Below are 24498 nucleotides of genomic sequence, written 5' to 3'. Positions count from 1 at the left end.
CAAAAGTTAATTTAAACTTAAAAATTAAACAAGTTCATATAATTTATTGGTAAATCTTCAATAATTTATATAAATTTTCTCAAACACTTGTATAACACTTATGAAAAGTTAAAACACAAATAAACTATTCTAAAGTATGTGTGAAATGTAGCTGCAACTATTCACCAATCAACTAAACCTCTTGGCTTTAAACTAAAATTCTTTGGTTCCATGGAAAAATATTTGGAATTACAAAAATATTCAAAAGTTGGACCAGAAAAGGAAACGATTCAAGTCTAATATGAGGGTCAAAAGGTTCAGCAGACTCACAAACAATAAATAATGAATAAATATAATGTCCAAAATCACCTACTTGTTTTTAGTCAAAAGTCAAATCCACGTATTCTAATACTCGTCACCTTCGTCTATAAATACCAACACCATTTTGCTTCATTCCAACATCACAAGTCACAACCAAGAAATATACAGAAGCTTAAGAAAGAGTCATAGAGATATAGAAGCACATATATATAACTCACACACATATATATATATATACACACACTTTGTGAGAGAGATAGAGAGATGGAGTTCCTAAAGCTATTTGGAGTTTTTATTGCCTTCATGGCAGTACTTTGCCTGTTTTTGCTCTTCATACTAACACTTTACTGGTGGGTTTTTCCTAATCAAACCCACAAGAAGCTTAAGTTATGTGGGTTTGGAGGACCAACCCCAAGTTTTCCACTTGGAAACATTAAAGAGATGAAAAGAAAAAATAGCAGCATTACTCAATCTTCAGTTTCATCCTCCTCTAATATGATCCAACATGATATTCACTCACACGTGTTTCCCTACTTTTCTTGCTGGCAGAAATCACATGGTAAGTCCTCCTATAAACCTATATAATGTATGTTTGGATAAACGTGTAGAATTACAATAAAATCATATTCACATCGGATAATCCTAAAAAACTAAATGAAGTTGCTTCTGTTGATCGCAATTTTGATTCATTGTGTTTTTTTACTGTCTATCCAAACATGCACATAATCAAGTGTATGTTCATATATTGAAGAATATTTTTCAAAAGATGATGTTCAGTTTCACTCACACATGATTGCTTGTATATGTTTGTGTAGGTAAGGTGTTTGTGTACTGGCTTGGTACGGAGCCATTTTTGTACATTGCAGATCCTGAGTTTTTGAAGAAAATGTCCACAGAGGTTATGGCAAAGAGATGGGGAAAACCAAGTGTGTTTAGAAATGACAGAGACCCAATGTTTGGAAGTGGTTTGGTCATGGTTGAAGGCAACGATTGGGTTCGTCACAGGCACATTATCGCCCCTGCATTTAATCCCCTTAACCTCAAGGTTTGTCTCTCCCCCCCCCCCTCTCTCTCTATCACATGGAATTTGGACCTACCATGGCTTCTAGTTAAGGGAAAAAAGATCTATCCACATATAGAGCATCATGTCGGAATGTGCTTTGCACTTTTTGTTTTATATATAGTTCACGTACATGTTTTTCATGTGTTAGACACAAAAATCACATTTTCAAATTTTTACTCTATCCTTTTACAATATTTTAGATTTTAAAAATTTAGTTTCTTTGCAAATTCATTTTAACATATAAGAATTATATTGTGAATAATGTATACTAAATATTAGTATTTTTTAGAACAAATAATAGTATGGTTCATGGGTATACCAATTTTAAATTTCATTCATCATATAAGTTTTTTTATTTATTTATATATAATAAAAATAAAAGTACATATGGGCTATTGTCAAAAAATGATTTTTTATTCCAGATTATAAAACTTGAGGACAGGTTGTGAATGTTTAGCTTTCTACTAACCAATTCCGTACATTATCCTATAGGAAAGTACTACGAAATGGCTCATCAAGCAAATTCAATTATAGTGTTCTTTCTTTCCTTGACGTTAAACGCTTTGAATGTTTTGGTCATACTCATAATTAACATTCTAATTACTTTTACATTTCTTTTATCATCTCTAACTATTCTTGTGCAACTTGATATTCAGGTCATGGGAAGCATGATGGTTGATTCCACAAATCAAATGATCGAAAGATGGACTACTCAAATAAGCTCCGGCAACCCCGAAATTGACGTGGAGAAAGAGATCATAGCAACCGCCGGAGAGATCATAGCAAAGACTAATTTTAGCATGGAAGATGAAAATGCTAGAGAGGTGTTTCACAAACTAAGAGCTTTACAAATGACTCTCTTCAAAACCAATCGCTATGTAGGTGTTCCCTTTGGCAAGTATATGAGTGTGAAGAAAACTTTGGAAGCCAAGAAGCTTGGGAAGGAAATCGATGAACTCTTGTTATCCATCATTGAAGCGAGGATGAAATCGTCAAAAAATAATTCTAAACAAGATTTGTTAGGGTTGTTGCTTCAACGGAATACCCTTGAAGGCCGGTCAGGGAAACCGTTGACGACGCGAGAAGTGGTGGATGAGTGCAAGACTTTCTTCTTTGGAGGCCATGAAACCACCGCACTTGCCATCACTTGGACCTTGCTGCTTCTTGCTACGCATGAAGATTGGCAAAATCAGCTGAGAGATGAGATTAGAGATGTGGTGGGAGAGAACGAACTTGATATCTCTATGCTTGCCGGTTTGAAAAAGGTACGTCTATAATTCAATTGTACATGTTATTTACAATGTTTTTTGTGTTAAAATTAATTTACTGAGAAGCTCTTTTAATTTGTGAATCATCAGATGAAATGTGTGATGAATGAAGTTCTGCGACTATACCCGCCAGCACCAAACGTACAAAGACAGGCAAGAGAGGACATTAAAGTTGATGATTTAACAGTTCCTAATGGAACCAACTTATGGATTGATTTGGTAGCGATACACCATGACCCTGAGTTCTGGGGAGAGGATGCTAATGAGTTCAAGCCAGAGAGGTTCATGGATGATGTGAATGGTGGGTGCAACCACAAGATGGGTTACTTGCCTTTTGGTTTTGGAGGGAGAATGTGTGTTGGTAGGAACTTGACTTTTATGGAGTACAAGATTGTGTTGACACAGCTTCTCTCTAAGTTTAGCTTCAAGGTTTCACCAGGTTACCACCATTCTCCAGCTACCATGCTTTCCCTAAGGCCAACTCATGGACTCCAACTCATAGTTCAGCCTCTTTAATTAATTTAGAATATTATTTAATTCAACTAATAATATTTACAAATTAATTAAGAAGATATGTTATAGTTTGTTTAATTAACCCCTTCACGAATGTACAACTCAATTGTACAAGTAGATATGTTTACCGGAAAGGGCATGTTCCAACCCCGCCCCCCTTTTTGGCTCTTGAGGAGCCAAGCTTTTTAGCATCCCTAGCTTTGTTTGATTGGATTGTACATGATGGAGTTACCTTTAATAAAAGAGTTATTATACATATCTCAAGAGTTCATTATTCTCTCTTCTATTTTTACTTTTTTTTTTTATCTTTCTTTTATGAAGCTATGACCTCCACCACCTCCACCTCTAGAAGTGGTGTTAGAGGTAGAAGAATGATAAGAGAATTGGCACTAATGATTTTTTTTTTCACCAACCAAAACTGATGTAAAATGTCTACGTAAACAGTCATCATCTAACTAAGATTAGGATATTAACACGCAACAGAACAAAAATTAAGCCATGTAAATAATGTCACATTTTAAGGACTTATTTCAAATAAATTTATTTTAGAGATCTAAAGCTATGCAAAAAAGTTTCGGGAACCTATTCACCAGTAGACTAAAACCATATTTAAACCAAAGAAAAATATCAAGTGAATGTAAAAATATATATGCAATGAATCACTCCAAATTTATACTATATACATAAAAAATTACTCCCTCCGGTCCTATTTATAAGCATGAAAGAGAAGAAAAATCTTGGTCCTTTTTATAAGAACCAAATGAAAGTTTGAGCTATATTAATTATTTTTTTCCAATGATGCCCTTATTAATTCTAACTTGTAAAATGTGTCTCTTTAATTATTCTCTCTCTTTCCCACTTTCCAACACTAATAACAAAGGGTAATTTTGGAAGTTTATTTTGATTTAAGACATATTTAATGCATTTTATCTAGTTTAACTACATTTCTTAAACTATGTGAATTTTTTTTTGTTACTTATAAATAGGACCGGAGGGAGTAGATGACCTCACACCACCCATGCAATGATGTTAACAACCACTAATGCTTACTCTAGAGCTAGATCCACTTTAATTAATAGCTTGCGGAAAAAAATGATCACAATGATTGTGGTTCGAATACTAGACCCCTAAAAGTTCAATTTTGTAATCAACCACTATATCACAAGAAAAAAACACATTTTAATTAACTTACTCAACCAATGATTCATTAGTTATATCGATGACTCATTGACTCGATATTTCTGTCAATTCGCTGGGAGTTTTGTAGCACTCCCTAGATTTATACAAATGAACAAGTTTGAGTATATCTTGTTGTTAATAGAATTTGTATTTTTTTATAATATTTCTTTTGCTTATAGAAAAAAAATAAAGCACCCCACTATGCCAAATGCTAGGAACTATAGCTAGTCCATTGGAATTGGAAGTTTGGTGCTTTGGTTAAAGTATATGTTTTCCGTTTTGATTAGTAAAGAGTTTTGATTTATTTACAATTAAGTTTTTCATCGCTCTATTACCATTAACTCTCTTCATATATCTCTTCTTAAGATAATTTCACATCTAAATTCAAAATAACTCGTGTGATGTGTATAACTTGCTTTGTACATAAAACTTAGTTTGATTATGGCATTTTTTTTAGGTAAGCGTTTGATTATGGCATAAGAACAAAAGCAACATAAAAATGTTCATACATATATTTTTATGGGAAAGCAACCAAAGCAACATATAAAATAATGGAAAAGAAATCCCTTAACTTGTTAGTTTAAGGGTGGTTTGTTATGCAGTTAGATAAAATTAAGTTTAATACTATATATGTAAGTTTTATAGAACCCAAGCCATATATTCGAAGCCATTTTAAAGGCCTATCCTTGACCCCCCAAAAAAGATTAAAGGGATCATTAGATTTGGCACCCCCACTCATTAGAAATGACACCCCACTTACGGACACTTAGTTTCCGAAATATTTCGGAAATAAAGTTTCCGAAGAATTTTTTCACTCAAAAATGGGGTGTTACATGTATTTTGCACTACAAATCACGAATTAATTTCGGAATCTAAGATTCCGAAATAATTCGGAACTTAAAAATCTGAAAATGAGGGGTGTGAAATCTAATGGTTGGGGTGGCAAATCTAGCTCTCGATTAAAGGCTTGTCAAGATGTATAAAATGGTCATTTTCTTTTTCATATTTTATTCTAACAAATATCTTAAAAGCACTAGTTAAAAAATCAAATGAAATTATTGAAAAGTGTAGACTACAATGTTTCCAATATATAGAATGTTGAAATTCTTAAAAACTTTATTTGACCCAACCTAGAAACTAGATAGCAATACCCTTCTTATTTTTTCATCTCATAAGGGTAGCTTCCTTCCTAGAGAATTGAACTTCAACACCAACACCAACACCAACATCAACATCAAGATCAAGATCATAGCTGTTACAAATAATAATATAAATCATTCAGGTGACCCCTTAGACCAGGGTCATCTTTTAGACTAATTCACGTCCTCACCCTCGCGTACCTCTCAGTGTCTCGGATTCTAGAAAAGGGGCAAGTTAGGGGGGAAACGCACAAGCATCCACTGTCTCTCATATGTAGCCAAATGAGTCCATCCAATTTCCTCAACCAAAGAGAGTTTTAGTTCATACATTTTCTTCTTCGCTGGCCCGGTATCTTCTTGAATTATGTCAGTCAGTACCTGAATCCAGGCGAGCAAAGGTTCAGATAAGATTAATCTTAAAATTTAAGATAAGTCTATGATCACCAAAAGGAAAGACACTTTCCAGAAAAGGTAGAAAAGAATAGAGCTGCTTCACAACTACGGTCTGGTTGAATACAACAACGAATCTATTCTAACCATGCCAGGAGTTTAATCCATAATCACACAGATAACATTAATGTGTGACTAACAAATAAAACCAATACAAGACTGAGAAAAAGAAAATACCTTCAATGCAGTCCCAAGCCTTTTACTACGCCTCTCGTTTGTGACCAAGAGGGTTCCATATTTTGTGCACTTAACATCAACCCATTTCTTCAGTTCATTAAAGTTCTCTTCAAACATATCTGGATCACCATCATCCTTGGATTTCTCGTCAGTTTTTTCTACATCTTGTTTTGCACCTTCTGTTGCCGCCGAATCCAGGGAATCATCTACCTGCTTTAACAAAATACAAGTAACTTTTATTTGACAAACAATAATTAAGCTTCACTAATATCATCATGAGAAACATTGATTTGTTCTAACACTGTAACACCGTGCATAACAACAAAACAGTCTTCTATATTCTACATAGCACAAGCAGGCAAAATCATGAAAATTATTGTAATACCAAACTCGAAAAAAGGGTCACATTCATGCCACATGACATCCATGGTTTTTTTTTTGTTACAAGAGGAAGACATACATCCATGGTTTGAACTCGAGAGGAAAACAAAATTTTCCTTTGTGTGCAGGAATATTTTCTAATTTTGAAGTTTAATATAAGTTATATTTTGCAAGATCAAACATTGATTTGAATTTGAAAACCTACTAGGTCAAAACAAGTGTTCAAGTTAGAGTGTGTTTTTTATCACATTTAAGCAAACTTCTAACTTATTTGATTAACTTATATGCTTGTTTGACCAAAATGGATGTGTTTGGTAGACAAGTACGAGTTTATTTCAGTAACTTATAGCTTTTCTCTCATAAGCACTTTTCCCTTGTTAGCTTATTATATTTTAATAACCTATACCATAACAGATTATGCTCCTCTTTTAACCTAAATACAGTAATAAAATTTCTCATTTATCCCTTCTTATTTAAAAATGACTCACGCTGCAAATCCCTAAATAAAATGCAATTAGTAGGATCGTAAAGATTTATATTAATTATCATATTAATTTTTTAGTTTTTTTTAATATATAATTATTTACTTTTATTACTTTACGATCTATTTCAGACTTTAAATAAAATATTTGATATTCAACTAAAATTGGAAAGAGTTCAAAATCAACTAAAAATCTAAAATTATGATTACCTGAAAACACATTTGTATCTACAAAATTTAAATAGAATTTATCAATATTTTAGAAATAAAAGCTCTAACCTTTAAAGACTCAATTTCTGCCAGTGCAAGCCCCTTTTGATAAAGTGCATCCGCTAACTGATCCCTGGTTGATTCCATCTTTTTCTTGATTTTCTATAGTAAGATTATATCATCAATGCAAACAAATTGCAAACTGAAAATCCACAGTCCCAAAATTCATTTTGCTAGAATGAACTTGTGTTTAATAAATTTAGCAAACGATTGATTTACATTTTATTTTACACACTACTCTAAGCATTTAAAGACGTTTACACCATCATGCCATAGTTTCCAGTTGAACAATTACATAACCAACTTCTATAATTTCTATAAGCCAAGTACCAAAATCATAGTTAGTCATTGTTATATCTTCTAAGTAGGTAGAATATCCTGAATCTATTATAATATAGGAATTGTGAAGCGCGGAGTGTAACGCTGACACATCAGCACCACATAATACAGATTTTGCCACATCAAAAATAATCCAACGTGGACACCTCCAAATTCTTCCAATTCCTTGGACACATCTCCTCTTTGGTTTCTTCTTGTTCGTATCACACCCTACACCTTTTCTTTTCCCTTTACCCCTTTCTATGCAATCGACGAGTTCCTCTGATTCAAAGCTACACTGAAAGTCATGACCCCTCCCAGATCTGCAAGCCACCCTCAACCGGATCCTCAAATCCCTCGACGTCTGCAATGTCGCCGCCCTTGGACTCGACTCCCTAAGGAACCTCCATCGGTTCACCAACATCTTCGTCGCCCTTTGTCAACTAATGCAGTAAGCTCATCTTCAAACGAACGGCCAACGACTAAAATAGTTTTGAGTGAGTGGTTTTTCCCGTTCAAATAATTTGTTTTTGCCTTCCTTTTTTTATTTGTCTGACTTCCCTCTCAAAGAACTTTCTTTCTTCTGAAAATTCTCTTCTAACTATATGAGCATTTTTTCAATTTTTACTATCTATTATATAGGTGAATCAAATTGACAGTTTAATTGATAGCGTTGAAGTTGTGGAGATGAATAAGACAACTCGCACAGGGGAGTCATGGCTAGCCACCAAAGGTTTTCAACATTATTGGTTGCCCCCTCAGGCTCAGCTCCCATTTTGTTTCATTTTCTAAGAGTGTATCTTTCTATGTTTGTGCTCACTAATGTGTTTCATATTATACTTGATACATTCATTTCTCCACAGTTTTGAAAAGGGTCTCTTGATTGAGAAGAAATATAGAGGTTGAAATGGCGCGCATGAAAATGGTTGTGAACAAAGGCTGAAGGATCACGCGCTTACCACTACGCCAAAACCAATTGGTGTTAGTGAGGGCGCAACGTTATTTCCTTATAGCGTAGCAGACAGCGCCCCGTTTCGAACGCTACCTAGCAGGCAGGATGCTGGCCCACCTGGACCCAACAAAGGCCATATACAAGATACCCATATATTAGAGATGCTTTGATGCCTCGGTGAGTTTTTATGTGACTTTGTATCTTGTGCTTATTGTTTGTTTGAAACTTTTTGAATCAATTGTGAGATTATTGTGTCTATCTACTAAAGTGGGAACCAACAGAATGCAACTCTGTGCCTAGAACAACTCCAGCCCTCAAATACTGCTTGAGAATTCCTTCAACTTCACTCTTGGCACACTTGGGAAGACAACCCCATATAAAACCAGGAGATTTGGATTTTCCAAATAAAACATGGGTGACATTAGCATTGAAATACTTTCCATGTCCTCTACTCTTAAACCAGAAAAGTTTATGAAAGTATTAACCATGAGCTTTTACTCATTGTCTAATAAATCCAAAGAATAGAACAAGACAAAAGTTGGAGGAGTGCTCTAAAAATAACATACACTTGATATCTATCGTCTAAGTCAATCAGATGCAAGAGGAATCACATATGGATTAGTATCTATAGGATAACTGTATAAACTCATTGGGAACATCATACACTTTCAAAATTTTGTTTTGTTGTAATGTTTGAGAAGGAGCTAGAAAAGCAAGGCTGAGATAGTCAAGGCAGTAGATGGAATAAAAATATTGGGTCAGTTTGTGTGGAGTGATGAGAGGAAGTTAGTAGAAAATATTTTTAGACTTGGGACCTTTTGGATTTTCTTATATGTACTTTTTAGATTTTCCTATTAGGCTCTGGTCCTTGCATTTTCCAAGTGCTACCTACATGTTGTTAGATAACCTCCAACTGACATTTGGTAATACTAGGGAAAGAGAAATATTGGTGTGGTGACTTGGTTGACAGATAGCCCAAATGGAAACATTAACTTTTCATTTTTCTTGCAGCTGTATAACATGATTAAGTAAGCAGCTGGTACGATATCCAGTATGCAAGTGTGAGAGACACCATTTTAAGTTTTCAGTCTTTCAAAATTGTGTTTTGGTTGGTGATGTTTGAGAAGAAGCTAAGAATGCCAGGCTGAGATAGTTAAGGTAGTATATGGAATAAGAAGACTGAGACAATTTGTTTGGAGTGATGAGGAAGTGACCACAAAATACATATAGAGTGAGACCTTCTAGATTTTCTTATATTTACTTTTAAGATTTTCCTATTAGGCACTGCTCCTTGCACTTTCTTTCATACAAGTGCTCCCTGCATGTTGTTAAATAACCTCCAAGTGAGATTTGGTAATACTAGGGAAAAAGATTGGTGTGGTGCCTTAGATGACATATAGCTCAAATGGAAACCATAGCGTTTCATTTTACTTGCAGTTGTATAACATGAATTAGCATACATGTGGTGCAAAATACAATCTGCAAGTGTGAGGGACACCATGATTTAGCAAGCAACTGGTAAAAAATCCAATCTGCAAGTATGTGAGACACCATTTTCCAAAATATTGTTTTGATTGGTGATGATTGAGAAGGAACTAGATATGTAAGGCTGGGAAGGTCAACTCAAGGTAAATGGAATGAGAAAAAGATTGGGGCTGTTTATCTGGATTGATAAGAACGAAAGCAGATAATATTTATAGAGTAATTAAAGGTTAAGGGATACCGACATACTGTGGAAGGTTTATTGTAGTAGCATTTAGTTATCTACATTCTACACCTATGTCGTTAATTTAGATAGGAATCCAAAAGTTTTGAAAACCTAATCTATTTTTTCGTGCAGAGCTATGATGCTGATTTTGACGCAGAAATAATGGAAACAAGAGTTTGAGTGGGCCCTTGAGTCGAGAACTTTTAGGCACAACAAAACAACAGATTTTGGTTATGGAAAAGGTTATCAGATCAGAGGTTATCGGTGCGTTTAACTTTCTTCTGCAATCCACGTTAAATGCACTACCAAGGATCCCTCATACTAGACTTGTGATTCTGTGAATCAGTTCTTGCGACTAAGGGTCCAGAATGAAGAATCAATTGAGCTTATTTTAGAACCACTCAACAACACCATTATCAGTGCTAGAGAAGATGTTATATTCATGTTTGGGATTCTGAGATGGGAAAACTTCTTAGAGCCTGATAAGGAATTTGGGTAACCAGAACAATGACTCTTATGAGGACATTTGTGTTTGTGTATTGCAAATTTGTTAAGCTTTCATATTTATAGTGTAAAGTAAATAATTGGTGGTGAATTTCATTCTTCTTTATTTGGGTTATGTCTTCATCCAACATGAATTTGGCCTTTATTTCTAGGACGATGGTTAAAAATTTATCCAATGCTATATCTTATTTAGTTGTACAAATTTATTCCCAATAAACTACTAACTCTACTTTTGCATTTAGGTGTTGGTCACTATTGAAATGAATTCTAAATTGTTCATTCTTATTTTTAGAGCACCATATAGTTCATACTTGACGGAGATAATCATCTATCTATTTCAATTTTACATTAACTGCATAATTAATATAATTTTACCACCGCGCAACGCGCGGGTTGTAGTCTAGTTAATTGTAATTAGATAGCGTAATCATTGTAAACAGGGAAACAACGATGTTATGACTTTATTGTACCTATTATATATAATACACTTCGTTTTCCAGTTGAGACACACAGATAGTCCAATACCTCTTGTTTTCTTCTCATTTATAATGGTATCAAGAGCCTAACAAGAGGAAGCCCTAATCATAATCTGTGATTACAAGGTGGAGCCACTACCCACACTCTTGAGTCTCCTTTCGACAACTTTTCCATCTTCAATGACTTCATTGAGTGGTATAAGGAACGCCAGATCGCTAGTTCCTGATAGGTAACTGCGTGCTTGGGTTAGTTCGAAGAGTTAATTAGTTCGTAGAGGGTTAGCCTATAAATAAGGGAGTGTTAAGAGGGTTTGGGTATCCTTTAAATCATTTGAGTAATTGGGAGAGAGTGGAGCCTCTCGAATGCTTTACACCTGTGTACATTCTAATTCCTATTTGGGATTAGGGTTCATCTTGCATAATAATACTCTGTCTGTTAACATTCTTAGCTGGTTCTATCATCATGTAAGATTGCAAAATTTTCTGAACAAATATCACTAACATGCCATGTCAATTTGAAATTGTACAGATAGACAACTAATTCAGAAATGCGTGATAGGATAACTAAAGCATTGGGAACTGGGATAAGCACCTCTGCATCCTCATCTTCAGGATCATTTTTTAGTGCGAAAAATCTTGCTAACTCTTCTCTATCTATACTGTCGATCACCTCATTTGCTGCATCAATTACCTGCAAAGTGTATTCATAATTTCCACATAGTCATCCTTTTATATCATTTACAAACTATTAAATCAAACAACTATTGCAAGTTTCCAAAAGAGTATGATAATAATAAATTGTGGTTAGGATGGAAAATCAGAGAGGGGAAAGGGGAAATAGTACTACTTGATTCCAACAATATGTACCTCTTCATCATGATGGAACTTGTCCTTGATATTACTCCTAGAAACTAAACCTTCTAAAATCTTCACAAGCAACGGAGTGTACTTTGGATATTCAGTCTGTAATGAAACATAGAAGTTTTGCTATTATTAATTATAATTTAGAATGTGGAGAATAAACAGCTGAATATAGTTTTGAATAACAGTAAACCATATAATATATATAATATCTTACGAAAAGAAAACCAAATCAAAAAAATTGAAGAGGAAAGCAACAAATTAATCATGATAAGATAGTCAACTAACAAAGCTAGGAGGTCAGATAAAATTCTATACTAACTTTGAGTAAGGCAGACAATTTATTCCATTCCAAGAACTCTTCATCACTTTCTGGTTTTAGACCTCCAATCACTTTTATTTTTGCATCTCGTACCTGATGGACAGTTCAAGGCGAGTTTAAAGGATAATCAGTACATAAGATACAGAATCTGAAATCTATAGTATCTAATCAACATTGTGACGACAGATCTGTAAAAAAATGTTTTTGGATACAGAGAGATGAAAAAGTGAGGGTGATAAATCTTAAGGGAGGAATAAACCGTGAAAGTACAATTATAAATAGATGGTACAGATTAAGAGTTTTTTTGACAAGGTAAAAATATCACGATGAAGAGATACATATGCCCATTTTAAAAATATTTAAAAAATTGTAAATGTAAAGTAGGTAGCAATACAAAATGTATTTTTTTGAAACACGTTTAAGCACAAGGACAACTTATCCACAATACTGTTGGTGTTGTTGCCCAAAGAAAAACTCAAGCACCCACTTTCTTAATATTTTATTAATTTATAACTTCCCTTAATTTCCCATTTTTCAACCCAAGTGTCTTGTTGTAATTGAACAAAAACAAAAACAGCATGTGTAAAACTGTGTCTAAGTTTTGTCCTAAGCAAAAATAGTTGCAAAAGAGTGCATATTCTGTCGCCAAAAACAAAACTCATGTTAAATATATTGTAGAACAAAAGAACAAGGAATATCTTCTGCTGAATATGTTTCGCGTACCTCTTCTTCTAAACGTTCAGAAACTGTCTTCTTGGGAGATGAGGAGGAAGTTTTTCCCTTGTCCTCATCAATCTTTCATCAAAAGGTAAATGGGACAATGTTAGTTAGATATTAACTTATAGGTTATATGTCATGGTAGTTCATATATCAGCACAGATTGGAGCATGCTTAAACCAGCACATATATGTATGTGTAATTATAGAGCATACAAAAAGACCTCAAGGCAGGTAACTGCATAAGGTAGAGAATAACCTTATTTGGCGGAACTATATAAGAAATCCGATATGATACAGGGTGCTTTTCTGGATTTTTATGCTCCCCGTGACTGGCTAATGATAGTTTCCCATATGATATAGATCCCACCAATACAGATCCTTGTGGAGAGTTCTGTCAAAATGCTACAAATGTTATTACATACTAACAATGGTCCAATAGAAATACCTATAGGATTCAGAAAAGAGAACAGTATACCTTGGGAAGCTTGTCTTTTGGTGGTGGGCCAAGATAAAAGCCTTCTTTTATCCTATCAATAAGCAATGTCAGCACCACAATACAAGATGATAGGTATTTAGGGATTATAACCTAGTCACATACCCTGGAATTAATGTCGAAGACTTAAAGGAACCATTTCCTATCAGTGGACCATCTGGTTGAGAGAAAAAGCACAACCTAATGATGTCCTGGAAATAAAGACAAACATATAAAGCTAATCAAATCAATATATAGAAGGAATGGAATGTATGACCTTAGTTTTAAATTTAATATACAATTACTACTTAAATTATTTCCATTTCACATTTGTTTGACTAATATTGTGTTTGATGAAGTCAAAATATCACGAGTAAAATTTAGAATTTTCATTTGTACAAATAATATGCCAGCAACAAAGTTCAAAAGTTGTACAATGCATAACCATTGAGCATTGAGCACTAAGAAGCCTCTAAACAGAGATTTGGTATTCAATAGATGAAATCCATTGAAAAGACTTACAATCATATAATGACAAATGACACAGCAGTTAAAGCAAAGATACAAGAGATAGTATAAAGTTGCCTTTGAGAATAAGATATACTACCTTCTCTTCCAAATTTCGCTCAATGAATAACACTAGCTGCTTCAACTTTTCCAAAATCTGCAAGTTGTCATGCCTGAAACAATAGACAACAATTAGTATAAGCAGAATTTTGGAAATACAGAAAAGCAGAATAACTATGAACAGCTATATGGGACAGCACAAGGAAAAATCAAGGATATGAGGCCATCTAGCATATGTACTAAGAAAGAGTCGTACCTCAAATATAACTGTAAATTATATTCGCCCTTGGGAAGTTTTGTAGGGTTCGGATAGGCATCTCCACTTGAATGTACTTTCTATTATCAGAATGTAGAAATATGAAACTGAATTATAAAAAGCTTACTGTTCACATGGCTGAGAAATACTATCTGAAGCGACAAGCTATACCCCCCCTTCATTATTAAAAGCAAAAAAGGAAATTAAATATCATAATACCTTATTTGAATCAGAAATCATATAAAATTGAGACTCAAATTTAGTATCATATATCCGACCATTTAGAAATGGTATTTGAGGTTTGATTTCAGCTCCATCTTCCAATTTGATCTTGTATCTGAAATCAGAATACTGAGAACAAGCCATCTAGATTTCGCAAAGATAGAGGAAATGGATAATGGAATTTTAATTACTCACGTTAATGTCAATGCAAGTATCTGCTTTCCAGAGGGGAGTTTGTCACGATCAGTTGAAAGTGAACTAATCTTAGCATCTATTGGTCGATATGGGATCCTTATCTGCAAGTTTATCAAAAATTGGGAGAATGGGCTAACCTCATTATTGTCCCACATCACAAGAATAAAGGAATAGCACACAAAGAAGCAAATTTTACAAGCTAACCTTATTTAGAATTGCTACAGGAGCAAGTTTCTCAGATGCCAGTAGTGCTTCAGCATCAATTCTGAGTGGGGCTTCACTCCCATCAAGTACAATTTCCTCTTGATTGACTTGTACACCATGAAACACAACCTGGCATTTTATATAAATTAGAAAGGTTGCATCTTCAATGACCAGAGATAGACTAGATAAGATTCCCATTTTCTTAATGCTTCGTTTACCAAAAGTTGTTTGAGAGAAAAATCACAGTCAAATTACAATTATATGCAAGGTAAAGAATATAAGTTCTAAGCCATGGAGGAGTGTGTATGCCTTCATAAAATATGATGCTTCCACAGCTAAATGCTGGTACAAATTTTGTTCCAATATGGATTACATAGAAAGTTCATTTGCATGCTAAATAAGGCCATGCTTTCTTTTTCCATTAGTTAATGGAAATCAATTTGAACTATACAGGAAGAATAAAAAGGGGGAAATATGCAACCCAAAGCATCATTATGTTTAAATGATCAGAAATTATGCTCAGTTTGAGAATTAAATTGAATTAATGGGTCAGTGGAAGCTTCATATAGTCATACATATCACAGAGGTACTGTTCAAGACACAGCTCATTCATTCTATTCAGAAATAACAATACAATTACAGTTCAGTTTCTCTGATCTTTCTCTCTTTTCTCACTCTCTCTACAATTCTAACAGTGCCGCCGTACAAGTGCAACAAGCTCTTGGGAACCTTTATCAAATAAACAGGCTACTGTAATAAAGGAATTGGGATACATCCTAAATATCACCCGTTAAATGAATGAGGCGATCATTATGTGGATTGGGCAGTGCAAAAAAGAGGAGATTAAGCTTAAATTTATTAAAGAAAGTAAAAATTGCCCAAATGATAGGGAGATACCCATCAGATTCTGGAACAGGGGAAGTTATTAAGTAATATTATTAGTTATTAAGTCAGTTTATTACTGTTAGGAGCAATTTATAGCTGTTAGGAGCAGTTTATTGATGTTAGAAAGTTATAAATAGGGAGTTCAAACCACATGGGTGATCATTCAGAAATTCGGTGGTTGTCTTAGGGACTCTCTAAATTCCAAAATCTATAGGAGAGAGGCTCTCGAAAACCAGACCTGTATGATTATTTTATAATAAATTATGTTCCTATCACCAAATATGTTAGGAACTATGATCCAGCAGCTGGCCCAAGTGAGTCATTAGTCCATGTGGGGTCGAAGCCCAAAGAGTGGAAGGTATACTCTAGAAGGGGCAAAAGGGACAAAGGGAGTAGTAACTAACTAACAACACAGCTGGTGAGCTGGTGAGAGAGAGGGGAGGTAGGATTGTAATCCATTCCATAATATAAGGAAGGTAGTGAGAGGTAGAGAGGGGATCCGGGAATCATTGAGCGTGTAGTAATGGGTAGGAAGCAATAGCTTCCTATAGGAGCTTGGCTCTGGTCAGTCTAGGAAAGGCTTTTCCTTCTCTGTAACGATTTCCAATTCATCAATAAACAATCCTGATTACTGTTTCATTGCTTTCAGTTCTATTTTATGTTTTGGGTTTCCATCAAATTGGTCCGACCTGCCGGATTGATTCGCCGGAACCAGTGAATGCCACCCAGAAAATCCAAACACACGACAAACTCGATGGAAGCAAAGCTTGATGCTCTTGAAGGCGAGCTCGCTGAGATGCGAACGTCGCTGGTAGCTGTTACGACGGCGATGAAGGATCTTCCTGCATCGTTGATTGCGATGATGGAACGATCGTTAGGAAAAATGTCACACAGGGAAGATGCAAGTGCAAACCGAGACAAGGGAGAAAGCTCAAGCGCTGAGGTTCCTGAGCAACCTGAAGCGAACGGAGGAGGACCACGAACGCAACCTCTACACGGCGATGCGTTGGCGGAGTTTCGCCAGTCAGTAAAGAAGGTAGAGTTGCCGATCTTCGACGGGAGAGACCCGGCGGGCTGGATCTCACGCGCGGAGGTGTATTTCCGTGTGCAAGAGACTTCACCGGAGGTCAAGGTGAGCCTCGCTCAGCTCAGCATGGATGGACCCACCATCCATTTTTACAACTCTTTGCTCGAATCAGAAGCTCCCCTGACGTGGGAGAAGTTGCGTCAAGCTCTTCTGGAGCGTTATGGCGGTCACGGCGACGGTGACGTGTACGAGCAATTGACTGAGTTGCGTCAGAAAGGTACGGTGGAGGAGTACATTACCGAGTTCGAATATTTGACGGCCCAAATCCCAAAATTACCTGAGAAGCAATACCAGGGATACTTCTTGCATGGTCTGAAAGAAGAGATACGGGGAAAGGTGAGGAGCTTGGTGGCGATGGGCGGAGTGAACCGCTCAAGATTGCTCTTGATCGCTCATGCGGTGGAGAAGGAAGTAAGGGGTGAAGCCGGGTCGGGTTATAACCGTAGTTCGAGGATTGGTGGAGCGGGTTTTCGGACTGGCCCAACGGGGCCGGGTCGCCAGGGAAGCACCGATTGGGTCTGGGTCAAAGGCACTAAGGATAATGGGCCCGCGACTACTACTAAACCAGTTTTTGGTGGCCCAAAAGGAGACCCCAGGGCAACAACAGAAGCTAGGAGGGCCGGTCCACGTGACAGGGGTTTCTCCCATCTCACTTATCATGAACTATTGGAGCGGAAACAAAAGGGTCAGTGCTTCAAATGTGGAGGCCCTTTCCACCCAATGCACAAGTGCCCCGATCGTCAACTCCGAGTGCTGCTCGTCGAAGACGGCGACGACGACGCCGGTGATGGGAACATTCTCGCCGTAGAGATGAACGAGATGGAAGACGAGGTCGATGGTGAGCTAAGCATAATGAGTTTGTGCAATCTCGTCGACCATGGTGAGCCGCCACAAACCATGAGGCTACAAGGAAAAGTGCGAGGGGTGCCCGTGCTCGTGTTAGTCGACAGCGGAGCCACTCATAATTTCGTTGACCACAAGGTTGTGCAACGAATGAGCTGGGAAGTGGAAGACACTCCACGGATGTCCATCAAGTTGGGAGATGGTTTCCAGACTCACACCAGAGGTAAGTGTAAGGAGCTTGACCTGGAGATTGGGGATTACAAGTTCTCGTGCACACCCCATTTGTTTGATCTGGGAGGCCCCGATATTGTGCTGGGAATTGAATGGCTCAAGACGTTGGGAGATACAATTGCTAATTGGGGAAAGCATACTATGAGTTTCTGGCACGGCACACAGTGGGTCAGGCTACAGGGTCTTAGTGCTGGCGGAAGTTCCATGGGGGCGTTGCAGAGCATCCTGAGAAGGTCTGACCTTGACAGCAAGCTAGCGTTTGGACTCTTGGAGCACCGGCATGAGGTTCCCAAAGGTCAGCATCTAGAGGCAGCGCAACAGGAAAGCTTGCAGAAGTTGTTGCAAGAATATGACAGTGTGTTTGAAGCTCAGGAGGGGCTACCCCCGAGTCGAGGCAAAGAGCATTGTATCAACATAAAGGAAGGGCAGGGACCAGTCAACGTCAGGCCATATCGTTATCCCCATACCCATAAAAATGAAATTGAAAAGCAGGTTCAGGAGATGTTGTCAGCCGGCATCATACGACATAGCTCAAGCGCTTACTCCAGTCCAGTGCTCTTGGTCAAGAAGAAGGACCAGTCATGGCGTATGTGCGTGGATTACCGCGCACTCAATAAGGTAACAGTCCCTGACAAGTTTCCCATTCCCGTAATTGAAGAGCTGCTCGATGAGTTGAATGGTGCTAAATTTTTCTCAAAGCTTGATCTCAAGTCAGGGTATCATCAGGTTCGCGTAAGGGCAGAGGATGTGCATAAAACGGCATTTCGTACCCATGAAGGGCACTACGAATTCCTCGTAATGCCGTTCGGTCTCATGAACGCACCATCGACGTTTCAGAGTTTGATGAACGCAGTTTTTCGTCCCATGCTCCGGAAGGGAGTGCTTGTATTTTTTGATGATATTCTAGTATATAGCAGCGACTGGGAAACGCACCTATTGCATCTTGAGAAGGTCTTACAACTCCTCCAACAGCAACACTTGACAGCAAACAAGAAGAAATGTCAGTTTGCGCAAGACTCAGTTGAATACTTGGGGCACCTGATTACAGCACAGGGAGTGGCAGTTGATCCTAGCAAGGTAGCGAGTGTCAAGAGTTGGCCCGTGCCCAAGAATGTAAAAGGGGTGAGAGGTTTTCTTGGATTAACCGGTTACTACAGGAAATTTATTCGGGATTATGGGAAAATAGCAAGGCCACTCACAGACTTGACAAAGAAAGATGCTTTTCAGTGGGGAGCTGCAGCACAAAATGCATTTGAAACTCTAAAAGGGAAGCTCACAACGGCCCCTGTTTTGGCACTTCCAGATTTTGAGAAGGAATTCCTAATTGAGTGTGATGCGTCAGGGTGTGGCCTCGGGGCGATTTTGATGCAAGACAAGAAACCCATAGCATACTATAGCAAGGCCTTAGGACCACGGAACCTCGCTAAGTCCGCCTATGAGAAAGAGCTTATGGCAGTAGCTTTGGCGATACAGCACTGGCGTCCTTACTTATTGGGACGGAAATTTCTTGTGTCTACTGATCAGAAGAGTCTTAAAGAATTGCTCCATCAAAAGATTATTACTGGGGAACAACAGAATTGGGCCGCGAAGCTATTGGGGTATGAATTTGATATCGTTTATAAACCTGGGAAGTTAAATAAGGGAGCAGATGCGCTATCGCGCGTTGGGGAATATGGTGAGATCAGGACCGTGTGCACGTACCCGCGCTGGGAAGATCACCAGTTGATAGCAACAGAGATTCAGCAGGATGCAAAACTTAAGCATGTGATCATGGAGTTACAAAATGACCCATCAACTCATCCGGAATTCAGTCTACAGCAGGGAATTCTGTTGTACAAAGGAAGGCTGGTTTTGTCACACACTTCCTCTCTAATTCCACAGATGTTAAAGGAATTTCATACCACCCCACATGGCGGGCACTCCGGATTTCTCCGCACCTATCGGCGGCTCGCGGCCAACATCTATTGGGTAGGCATGAAGAACACGGTGCAAGAGTTTGTTCGTAGCTGTGATATATGCCAAAGACAAAAGTACATGGCCTCATCGCCCGCAGGCTTGCTGCAGCCTCTACCCATCCCAAATCAGGTGTGGGAAGATCTCTCGATTGATTTCATAACTGGCCTACCTAAATCCAGGGGATACGAGGCAGTGCTAGTGGTCGTGGATCGCCTATCCAAGTTCTGTCACTTCATTCCGCTGAAGCACCCCTATTCTGCGAAGAGCATCGCTGAATTGTTTGCCAAGGAAGTCATACGTTTGCATGGAGTTCCCTCATCCATTGTGAGCGACCGGGACCCAGTATTTATGAGTCATTTCTGGAAAGAGCTTTTCCGGTTGCAGGGCACACAGTTGAATATGAGTTCCGCGTACCACCCCGAATCGGATGGACAAACGGAAGTCGTAAATCGCTGTTTGGAAACGTATTTGCGTTGTTTTTCGGCTGATCAACCTAAAACGTGGGCAACTTGGATCCATTGGGCTGAGTATTGGTTCAATACATCTTACCACTCAGCCACACATATGACCCCGTTCGAGGTTGTTTATGGACGCAAACCCCCAGCAATCACACGCTGGGGACTCGGGGAGACCAGGGTTGACGCAGTGCAACGTGAATTGGTTGATCGAGATGAGGTTCTGCGCCAGTTGAAGGCACAACTCTTGCGAGCCCAGGGTCGAATGAAGTCACAAGCTGACACTAAGCGGGTTGAAAAATCATTTACTGTCGGGGAATGGGTCTTTGTGAAGCTTCGCGCACATCGTCAACAATCTGTAGTAACCCGGGTTCATGCAAAGCTGGCAGCCCGATACTATGGGCCTTATCCTATCGTGGCTCGTGTGGGTGCGGTGGCTTACAGGTTACGTTTACCAGAAGGATCGCGAGTTCATCCTGTGTTTCATGTGTCATTGCTCAAGAAGGCGATTGGGGACTACTCTGCAGAAGCAGATTTGCCAGATCAATTGGAGGGAGAGTGTGATGACAAGGACACACCCGACACTGTTTTAGCCACTCGCATGGTGAAGTTGCAGGGTGACACCATTCAGCAGCTACTAATTAAATGGCAAGGCAAAACTGCTGAGGAGGCTACCTGGGAGGATGCCCTCACCATCATGAGTTTATACCCAAACTTCAACCTTGGGGACAAGGTTGTGAGTTCAGACGGCGGCATTGTTAGGAACTATGATCCAGCAGCTGGCCCAAGTGAGTCATTAGTCCATGTGGGGTCGAAGCCCAAAGAGTGGAAGGTATACTCTAGAAGGGGCAAAAGGGACAAAGGGAGTAGTAACTAACTAACAACACAGCTGGTGAGCTGGTGAGAGAGAGGGGAGGTAGGATTGTAATCCATTCCATAATATAAGGAAGGTAGTGAGAGGTAGAGAGGGGATCCGGGAATCATTGAGCGTGTAGTAATGGGTAGGAAGCAATAGCTTCCTATAGGAGCTTGGCTCTGGTCAGTCTAGGAAAGGCTTTTCCTTCTCTGTAACGATTTCCAATTCATCAATAAACAATCCTGATTACTGTTTCATTGCTTTCAGTTCTATTTTATGTTTTGGGTTTCCATCAAAATATCTGGGAGGGCCAAGAGAGTTCATATACAATCATGAATTCTGTTACCTCAAGATCCACATTGGTAGTCTCATGACTCCCGATTCCACTTGACCAAAGCTGAGCTATGACTAGTTCCAATGTCTGACCACCTATTACCCTAAAGGTGAAGCTTTTGGCAGCCGGGGATGAAAAGGATATCACATTCCTCCATTTAAAAGGTCTTTGCAGTGGACATATCTGGACATAGCAGGCATGTTAATAGAAAGTCCATATACATAGTTTCAAGCTGCACATTATACCTGAACTGCGTCCACAAAAAATCTTCGAGCAGTATCAAAACTGGATGCGTTTATGGTTGCTTCAACCCAAGATGCACCATGTGGCACTTCTATGTATTTCCTTTCTATATGGCCTAATAAGTGAAAAATGAAGACAATAAGCATTGGTTTTAGGATTAAAGAATATAAACTAGACCAGATATCCCAATGCAATGTGATAAAAAAATTAAAACATTCTAAGATTTCAAAAAAAAAACATTTTCAGTATGAGTGATTAGGTAAAATAGGAGGCCCCCCTCGCAAATAGCTCAAACAACACGCTTGGAATGTATTAACGTAGATCCCAAATTCCAACATCAATATGCCCCCAGAAAAAGAAGCCAAGAGATTAGCTTGATTGACTAAAACACACCTGGCTGGAATAACATCTTTGAAAATGAAACTTGTGGAGATCTGTTAGTAAGAGCCATAGGCTTGGTTATAGTAATTGGAATTCTGAAAAGAGGGCCACGCCATGGTGCTTTGCAGTCAATACCATAGACCTCATAATAATGCAGACCATCACATAAATTGGTAGGATCCACTAATATGCTGAAAGTAGAAAACAACATGTAAGTCAAAATAAACAAAACTACAAATTAGCATCACTGAACAGCAACTTAGTTGAAACTTGAAATATAAAGGAAAGATTGAAGGAAGAACTACATTCAAGAATAAAAGTTTAAAGATCAATGTGGAAGATCAGAGATTATAGTAAAACAATTCCAAGGATAAATAGATGTCGGGATGATATATATGCTCTTGAGAGTGCCGTGGGGACCTCTTTTTTCACAAAACTATGCCTAGTTTCATTACTGGAAATGGGAAGTTCATATACCAGTTGAGATCATGAGTAATCTGATTATACGTGTAATCTAAACCATAAAATAAAGAGCACTTCACTTCACACACACACACATTCCTAGCTCTCCAAAACCTGTCAGAACATACGTGATTTATTTATGTCAATTTATCTTAATTTATTAAGGTTATATTAATAAGGTCATCAGATTTTACTTAATTCATCAAGAGTATTTCTCCATACAACTAATATTTCCATGTAATCATGGATGTAAAGTCAACTTTCAAAACCTAAAAAATAATGCGGCTAAACTATACACGAATGTTCTTTTATTCATTATCATAAAATTTCAATAAATATGTTGTTATGGTCCTATTAAAAAATTACACCATATGGTAAGGCCTAATGATTTTCTAAAATTCCATAATTATAAAAAAATTAGGCATTACATCTTACACAAAGAATGAAAGGATAATGATGAAGGAAAGCTGACTAACTTGAAGGTACGACCATTGTGAGTGAGCAGTAGATACTCGGGGGCTTTAATTACTGTCCTATCTGATGAGTGTAACTCAATGCACTCCTCAAACACAACTAATTCTTCAAACTTGTCGGCATCTTCGTGAAATATTGGATCAACTTGCACCATCCACTGTCAATAAGGACCACAAATTATAAAGAAATTTTACCAATTGAGAGCACAGAGTGATACTGGTAACACTAAAATTTACTTTTAACTGATAAGAAGATTAGTATATGGATAGATTTGATAATATATATACACAACGTGGAAAACTAAAAGCATCTATCAGCAGTCAGGACCAATTGTGTTCGGATATAATCTGACAGTTCAATGTTAATGGGCCTGATTGGACTTGGTAGTTAGTCTGACTTATGGCTGTTTTAGTTAGTAGTTACTAGGAGGGGATTAGATAGATATATAATTAGGGCAATGTGAGATTGGAGGGGGAGACATTTAGATTTGGGAAAACAGAGCATTGACTCAGTTGTAAGGGGAAACCCTTGGAGGAGATTACTCTCCTATTTTTTTATTCAATAATAATAGATTCTTTCAATTCTGAATTTTGGGTTCCTAAACACGGCAGCCTAAGAGCAATTGTAAGAGTTATATATCTCCTTGAAAACTTTTCTAACAAGCAAAATTTCAGCAAATACTACTTTTATTTTATTGTCAATTCATCACCCTAAAAAGCAAGGTAAATTAATCTTGTTACTCATATCAACAACTTCTTATCATTCTATCCAAGCATGAGAGTGATACAACTATGGGTCATCAGTTATTTGTTTTCCCACAATCCAATCTTTAATCCATTTTACAAATTAAAGATTTCAAGGATCTGAGGCAAAAATATGCTCGGATCATCAAGGCACACCAAAAGAATGCTCTCACCTCAGTAGCTTGTTGGCAAGCAGCAGCCTCTCTCAAGTAGATGCCCCGTGATGAAGGATCTGCCATCAACAATCATAGAGGGACATAATTTTGTCAATTTTCAATACATGCTCCTACGTTATTATAATATTTTACTAAGATCAATACAAATTATTTTCCTCCAAGTTTCATATAAACCTTCATTTTATGTCATTTTTTTATTTTTCTCACTTTAATTAAGCACAAAGTCTGAAACTCGTCAGATTAATCACATTATTTAAGAGACCTCTTTACTATAGGTGCAGTGCAGGATTTGGATTGTAGTCATTACAAGATAGTTTTTACCAATAATTAAATTATTTTTTTGCTAATAAATGGTGTTATTATATTAATCTCAAG

At 37.6% G+C, this 24498-nt stretch overlaps 2 protein-coding genes across 3 annotated transcripts in view; one reads left to right on the top strand and one right to left on the bottom strand.

Moving 5' to 3' along the window:
* Window positions 1–448: 448 nt before the first annotated feature.
* Window positions 449–3400, top strand: LOC130716735 (cytokinin hydroxylase). The gene is made up of 4 exons (XM_057566746.1): window positions 449–859; window positions 1116–1345; window positions 2020–2628; window positions 2722–3400. Exons 1-4 carry the CDS (start codon window positions 565–567, stop codon window positions 3145–3147), a joined length of 1560 nt encoding a protein of 519 aa, XP_057422729.1. The 5' UTR covers window positions 449–564; the 3' UTR covers window positions 3148–3400.
* A 1960-nt stretch (window positions 3401–5360) lies between these two features.
* The window catches only part of LOC130718152 (tripeptidyl-peptidase 2-like), a 27054-nt gene continuing 7916 nt past the window's right edge, over window positions 5361–24498 (bottom strand). Inside the window, exons 15-34 of one of the 2 annotated variants that reach the window (XM_057568643.1) lie at window positions 24121–24179; window positions 23207–23361; window positions 22281–22459; window positions 21890–22002; window positions 21657–21827; window positions 14998–15126; window positions 14794–14894; window positions 14596–14713; window positions 14377–14456; window positions 14161–14233; window positions 13680–13765; window positions 13557–13608; window positions 13338–13472; window positions 13086–13157; window positions 12363–12455; window positions 12047–12142; window positions 11772–11870; window positions 7231–7323; window positions 6090–6302; window positions 5361–5840 (exon numbers count right to left, since the gene is read on the bottom strand). In XM_057568643.1, coding sequence (XP_057424626.1) covers window positions 5682–5840; window positions 6090–6302; window positions 7231–7323; window positions 11772–11870; window positions 12047–12142; window positions 12363–12455; window positions 13086–13157; window positions 13338–13472; window positions 13557–13608; window positions 13680–13765; window positions 14161–14233; window positions 14377–14456; window positions 14596–14713; window positions 14794–14894; window positions 14998–15126; window positions 21657–21827; window positions 21890–22002; window positions 22281–22459; window positions 23207–23361; window positions 24121–24179 — 2276 coding nt within the window. In that variant the 3' untranslated portion in view covers window positions 5361–5681. The remainder of the gene's footprint in view (window positions 5841–6089; window positions 6303–7230; window positions 7324–11771; window positions 11871–12046; window positions 12143–12362; window positions 12456–13085; window positions 13158–13337; window positions 13473–13556; window positions 13609–13679; window positions 13766–14160; window positions 14234–14376; window positions 14457–14595; window positions 14714–14793; window positions 14895–14997; window positions 15127–21656; window positions 21828–21889; window positions 22003–22280; window positions 22460–23206; window positions 23362–24120; window positions 24180–24498) is intronic. The other variant, XM_057568644.1, reaches the window with a different exon arrangement.

This window comes from Lotus japonicus, chromosome 5 (genome assembly GCF_012489685.1).
Source record: "Lotus japonicus ecotype B-129 chromosome 5, LjGifu_v1.2".
Lineage (NCBI taxonomy): Eukaryota > Viridiplantae > Streptophyta > Magnoliopsida > Fabales > Fabaceae > Lotus > Lotus japonicus.
The sequence above is the reverse complement of the archived record's forward strand: the minus strand, read 5'-3'. Positions and strand labels throughout refer to the sequence as shown.

Bases quoted from the DNA above. Each gene is read 5' to 3' on its own strand.
- LOC130716735 (XM_057566746.1), top strand. From the start codon at position 565: ATGGAGTTCCTAAAGCTATTTGGAGTTTTTATTGCCTTCATGGCAGTA. The intron at 860-1,115 runs GTAAGTCCTCCT...ATGTTTGTGTAG, and splicing joins TTGCTGGCAGAAATCACATG to GTAAGGTGTTTGTGTACTGG. The intron at 2,629-2,721 runs GTACGTCTATAA...GTGAATCATCAG, and splicing joins TGCTTGCCGGTTTGAAAAAG to ATGAAATGTGTGATGAATGA.